This window comes from Austrofundulus limnaeus, unplaced genomic scaffold (assembly GCF_001266775.1).
Source record: "Austrofundulus limnaeus strain Quisiro unplaced genomic scaffold, Austrofundulus_limnaeus-1.0 Scaffold1655, whole genome shotgun sequence".
NCBI lineage: Eukaryota > Metazoa > Chordata > Actinopteri > Cyprinodontiformes > Rivulidae > Austrofundulus > Austrofundulus limnaeus.
In genome coordinates, this window is record NW_013954057.1 from 4625 (window position 1) to 11398 (window position 6774).

Genomic DNA, 6774 nt, shown 5'->3' on the forward strand with positions numbered 1-6774 from the left:
ACAGCAAAGATCATTTTAAAAACTGAAGACTGCATAAATGTTAGGTTTAGACACAACAAAGATTAGAGTGTCACATCACCACACTATTTCCACATTTCATAGTAAAATCTCAAAAAAACCATCAAAATTAATCCATCGAAACACATGTGACAATGAGACAGTGATCTCATCAGGACTGTATGGTGGTCTATTACTGACTGAAGTCATATCTATGTTCATCACAGTTTAATAATCAGACTGAGATTAGAAGGACATTTATTTATACATGTATTTATTGGGACAAGTGGCAGGAGACAGGCCTCAGTTTACCTGTAAACAAAACAGAAGAAGCAGTGTTTGGTGATTTTATTCTTCTGTAAAATGTTACATGATGGTCCGACTTTTCTGAAATGTTAGTATGTACAGCTGTTAGATGTTGGAAAATATGTTTTTATGTCGTGAATGGACTGACAAAGCCTTCCCTGGAGGTTCATGTAGCTGCAGTTTGGTTCCAGGAGGAAACCTGTAAGTGGGATTACTTCCTGCTTCATGACTGAGATGAACTGTAACATCTCTTCACTCATCAGTACCAAAGAAAGTCCATTCCAGTCAGTTTACAGTGACTTTTACTGATTCAGTCAGGAGAAGCTGTCCTCTGGACTCACAGTTTGGACAGGATGTCTGGTTCCAGAGTCCTGTCCTGTCCTGGTTTCTGGGAGCTGAGGAAAGTGTGATCCTGATTTAAGTAAGACGTGATGAACTCTGGGAAGTGTCTCTTCTGGACAATCTCCAGGAACATGTCTGCTGCTGTGTGTAACCTGTGTTTGGACCTGAACAGAGACAGAACGTATGACTGGMGAGACTAGAGGACATGAAGACTCAAACAGACACATTTCAGGACACAAATACTGAAAAGACTCAAACAATTCAGACAAAATGTAAGATTTTAGAACAAATTAGTTATGATCATCCATCATACATCATCCATCCATCCATCATCCATCCATCCATCATCCATCCATCATACATCCATCATCCATCCATCATCCATCCATCCATTTATCATCCATCCATCCATCCATCATCCATTTATCATCCATCCATCCATCCATCCATCATCCATTTATCATCCATCCATCCATCCATTTATCATCCATCCATCCATCTATCATCCATCCATCCATTTATCATCCATCCATCCATCCATTTATCATCCATCCATCCATCCATTTAAACATCTTAACCTCCGGGGAGAACATGTCATTTCCACACAGAAAGGTCTGAGAGTTGAACCTGTAACCTTCTTACTATGACAGGTGGTCTTTTGTACTGTAAGGCCAGGCTTGGGTTCATACCTGGGCTTTGCGTGTTTGCATTAGCCCTTATGGCCCAGTTCCACCCTGATTTCTGGAACCACAAGAGCTCCGGTTCTATTCAGGCTGGCCTGCCTAGCCTGAGTTGATGTCAGCTACTGTTGCTCACTGATTGATTCTCTGATTGGAGGCATCATGTCAAACATATGAGAGTAACTTTGTGTGAATCGTTTCCAGTAACTTTAACATAATCTTCACACAAGTTCAACTAAAATCCGAAGCAAGCTTCCAAATAACAAAAGGCTAATATTAGCTACCATTAGTTTATACTGTCCTCTGATATCCTGCACTCTAATCTTCAGCATCATGCGGCTGGACGGTTCATTACAGACTTTTATAYTTTTCCTTTGAGTGTGGTTTACTTCATMGTTCTTGTGTTGCAAATGAGATGAAGTAAGATTTACGTGTTTTTAATACAACGATCCCRTCCACATYGAGRCAAACACAACCAGGGCYKGAGTAGAATAAGRCCAGGCCCACTGGAGCCAGGTTGGGCCTTACAATGCAAAAAGGTCTAAGTAGAGTTCAAAATAAAACAAACAGAACCAAATTTAATCTAAATGGGTTGTACTCCTGAACTAGAGAAACACTAGAATGGCCACTGACAGTGGTTAGGTGAGATATTTGGCAGCCATCTTGAGTCCTTTGTCTGTCACTTTGTATTGATTACATGTGGAARTGGGAAACTGTTCAATTGGGGACCAAATTGCAATATTTGTTTAAATTTTCATCTGTTGTGGTTTTCATTCACACTGCACTTTGTCAAACGAACTAAACCCTGTGAACAACCTGTTCCCTCCWTCACCTGTGATGGCGCTGCACCAAGAACCACTAAAGGAATCGACACAAAAACCTCTGAAGACAACACTGAGCACAACTTCCTTCTTCACAAAATGTCAACAAACATGGAGTGACATCTGATTTGGGTGGTTGTAGGATTTATTTTTTCTTTTYGACAAATGTGCCAAACAAGAGCTCAGCATGAGAGGAAGATGAGGTGGAACCATGGAGAATATTGTTTTCCMCACATGGTGGCTCCATGTGAGGCAGCGTTCATTGAGCATGATTACTGTTATTCCTCAAAATGTCTTGTGTTRTAGTCGGTTTCCTGCTTTTACAGCAGTCTCCGGTTCGCTTGGCGTTCACACATTCAATCAACCAAACCAAGATCTACAACTTTAGGTGGACTAGAGTTCACTCTTTTGGTCCACATCAGTTTGATTTTGCGTTCMCACCTTCCCAAATGAATTGGRCTTTCTAGAAAAAYGAACTAGGGTTTRATTAAAGTGGACTAAGCAGGGTTAATACACCCTAGTGATTTAGCATTAGGATTTAAATTCATACTCAGTCTGATTACCTYAGCCCACAGCAGTAAGATAATTTGTACTTTTAATGCTCTTTTGATTGGGATTAGAATAAACAGGTTAGTGCAGCACATTTCAGTAGGTCTTCTTACCCAACAGAGTGACAGAACGGACCAAGCTCAGCCATGAGCTCCTGGGTCAGATCCGTCACCAGCTGTCTGCTCACCACCCTGCTGTCATCCTCCAATCGAGCCTGATGACGTATCCACTGCCACACCTGAGACACACACACGTCCATCACAAACACCATTAACATGCTTCGAACATAAGGGCGTTCATAAACGCATGTGGCACCAGGATACCCTGGGTCATAAATCGATGATTGACTTTGTTGTTGTGTCAGCAAGACTCTGGGGGTGTACAAGATCAGTTCGGAGTTCCTTAAAGCTCTGGATGTTGCTGGAATATCTTAGCTGACACTCCTTTACGACATTGCAATCTGCTGCTTCCACATGACATGTAATGATTAGAACTTTGGTTGGGACTGACCAGTCTCCATCACTCCAGAACCACATGGTTCAGCTGTAGCTCTGAGCTTGGTGACATATTGGCTCATATTTTCATCAACACAATGATCATGTCTGAATGTTTGTCAGGTGCAATCACATCGTCGTGTCACTTCTTCTGTTGCCAATGGGTGAAGTCATCAACAAGCCATCATCGTTCCCGAACATGGAGAGATCCTCAGTGATGTAAATCAAATGAAAGGTGAGCTGGAGAATTTATTAACCAGCATGTCCCCAGTATCTCTGCYTCCAGAGCCCCCTGTTTGAGGAGAGTTACCAGATACTTCAGAGTCCCATCCTCCCATGCCCACAGTGTTTCCTGAGGCTCCTGAGTCATCAGAGTCCCCAACTCCTCCCTCATCTTTCTTTGGGTTCCCACCTCCTCCTTCATCTTACTTTGGGTCCCCATCACCTCCCTCATCTTCCTTTGGGTCCTTGTCACTTCCCTCATCTCCCTTTTAGTCCCCATCTCCTCCCTCATCTTCCTTTGGGTCCTTGTCACCTCCCTCATGTTCCTTCGGGTCTCCATCACCTCCCTCATCTTCCTTTGGGTCCTCGTCACCTCCCTCATGTTCCTTTGGGTCTCTATCACCTCCCTCACCTTCCTTTGGGTCCTCGTCACCTCCCTCATCTTCCTTTGGGTCCTCATCAACTCCCTCATCTTCCTTTGGGTCCTCATCAACTCCCTCATCTTCCTTTGGGTCTCCATCACTTCCCTCATCTTCCTTTGGATCTCCATCACCTCCCTCACCTTCGTTTGGGTCCTCGTCACCTCCCTCATCTTCCTTTGGGTCTCCATCACCTCCCTCATCTTCCTTTGGGTCCCCATCACCTCTTTCACCTTCCTTTGGGTCCCCATTTCCTCCCTCATTTTACTTTGGGTCTTCGTCACCTCGCTCATCTTCCTTTAGGTCTCCATCACCTCCCACATCTTCCTTTAGGTCTCCATCACCTCCCACATCTTCCTTTAGGTCTCCATCACCTCCCACATCTTCCTTTAGGTCCCCATCACCTCCCTCATCTTCCTTTAGGTCTCCATCACCTCCCTCATCTTCCTTTAGGTCTCCATCTCCTCCCTCATCTTCCTTTAGGTCCCCACCTCCTCCCTCATCTTCCTTTAGGTCCCCATCACCTCCCTCATCTTACTTTGGGTCCCCACCTCCTCCTACATCTTACTTCATCCCAGTTCAATTCTGATTTTTTGTTTGTTTGCCTTTTGTCTTCCATGGTTGTTTTTATCATTGCTAATTTTTGGTTTGTGTTTGTGCCTTCTTTCCAATGTGTTCCCTCCACCACCCTCCTGAGTTAGATTTTGTTTTGTTCAGGCATGTCGGGTGCCATCCCTTAGAGCGTGGATTTTGTAGAGTTTTTGTTTATGCTCCCTTGTGTCTGTGTTGTACCTACTCCTTTGTGTTCCTCCAGCCCCTCCCACTCCTGCTTGTCTCCTCACAGGTGCATTTAAGTCTTTGTACTTGAAAGTCAGTTCTACATAATGTTAGCTCCCTGTCATGTTTGGGGTTTTCTCTTCATGTTCTCTCCTTGTGAAATGGTAAATTCAATACAAATATAACAATCAGCAGAAACATCCATGAATTTCATAATGCTTAATTTGCCTCACTGAAAGAGGAGCTTTGTGAATAAAAATAGGGATGAAATGTAGAGTTCCAAAAACCCTTCATGTCCTGGGAGGTTATTGAATACCTGGGAGTTTTTTATTTTTAATTTATTGTTTTGTTAATTCACATTACTTTTTTTTTCAGGTTTATAAATCTGCTGAGTTTACTTGAAAAGCAAAATACTGTAGTACTGAACCCACCTGGGATCTGGAAATCTCTGCAGTGGCTGAATCTTCTACCTGGCCTCTGTAGAAAAAGTGTCCCTTCCCTGTGAACCACAGTGTAGTTTTACCAGTCAGTCTATGAAGTGTTCATCAGCTCTGTGTGGCTCTGAACTCACCTGATAACCATGCGTTAATGAAGAGGATGCCCACTGCAATGTTATACTTCAAACCATAAAGGGTGACCCCACCCTGAGGAAAAACACAGTGTTAWAAYAATACTGATGCTGTACTCAAAACATGCATATTGAAGGATGGGTTTACACCATCATCCTCAGAGGAATGTACAGGAGACCACTCTGAACCATTGTGAAGAACCACTCTTTAAAACCTCACATGGTTCTGATGGAAAAATATGTTCAAATATGAAATCACAAGGTTTGTTTTCTTGTCAGGTTTTGAGAATAGAGAGATTATTTGTTAAGTTGCTGAGGTTGGGACATTTTGTGTTTTTTCAGAGCTCAGTGTGGCAGCCATATTCAAGTGGGCTGATGTAAACAAATAACTATCCCCAGTACGTAAACCTAACCCCATCCACAAATACAGCATGTAAATGTATGGGATCCAGGCTTTGGGCTCCAGAAGGAGCAGTGGGTTCTTACAGGCAGGACACAGGKGTGGCCAAGGTGTTTTTAGGTGGGTACATACAAATGAAGAAAACCACTCTGGATTTGAAAATTCAAGATAACTGCCACAGCTAATACTAAATGGCTTTAATTCAGCTGTTTTAAGAAACACTGAGCTAAAAATTTTCATGATCCTAACTGAGAATGATCTAAAACATCATGCTGAATGCTAGCCACAACTAATTATTCAGTCATTTTTAGACACAAAGCTGAAGATTAGTGTAGAAGTCGCTGGAAACAATCTAAATGCTCATCTMAAATTCAAGATGGCCACCACAGCTAACTTTAAAAGGCTATAATTCAGCCATTTTTAGACTTAATTGAATTAGTTGGAATAGATAAGAACAGTCATATCCTGATTGCCGATGCTACTCCCAAATTAGGCTAACCACTACTGCTAAAGCTAATTTTACAAAGTGCTATAATTCAGCCTTTCTTAAACACACATCTGAAATTTCATATAATACAGTAGCATCGGAGAACAACCTTTAACAAGATCTAAATGCAAATACAAAATCCAAGATTTCCACCAACTTGTTATCATGATCTGTTTTTACTTTCATTTTCTAGTGTTTCTCTGTTCCCTTGTGTATCTCTTGCCTGTTGTCTTGCCTCCAGCCCCGCCCACATCCACCTGTTGYCTCTTGTGTCTCCCCAGGTGTTTCCCATTGTCTCTTAATTAGTTTGCTTTATATTCTGTGTCTTGTCATCATTGTTTGTCAGATCATTGTTTCCCGTTTTGTCTGCGTGCCTGTGAGTTTTGCCTCTTTACTAAGAGTGTTTTTGAGCTGCCTTGCCAGCCTTTCTTTGGTTAAATTAAAGCTTTTGTTTCGTTTTTGAACCTCGTCTGCACCCTGGGTCTTTTCCTGCCTGAAACCTGACACTTAGCTATAAGAGGGTGGTACATGGGATGGCCAATTAGGCGCCAAGGCTGGCACTTGCAATCCAAGCCTTGGCTCCGCCCCTGCTCATAAGGTAAACACACCCACACACTGACAGACAGATTCTGATTGCAACACCCAAAGCCTATTGACAAGTAGGAAAGTGTTTTTAAATGATTGATTGTAGAAAAAAAGTAGATATTTTATA

At 42.4% G+C, this 6774-nt stretch overlaps 1 protein-coding gene across 1 annotated transcript in view; it reads right to left on the reverse strand.

Annotated features, from left to right (window-relative positions):
• Positions 1 to 238: 238 nt before the first annotated feature.
• ugl (ureidoglycolate lyase) overlaps positions 239 to 6774 on the reverse strand; it is a gene marked incomplete in the record, with an annotated part of 31023 nt that continues 24487 nt past the window's right edge. Inside the window, 5 exon segments of the mRNA XM_014033180.1 lie at positions 239 to 309; positions 645 to 809; positions 2809 to 2933; positions 5039 to 5106; positions 5179 to 5251. Of these exon segments, the coding sequence (XP_013888634.1) occupies positions 306 to 309; positions 645 to 809; positions 2809 to 2933; positions 5039 to 5106; positions 5179 to 5251 (435 nt within the window).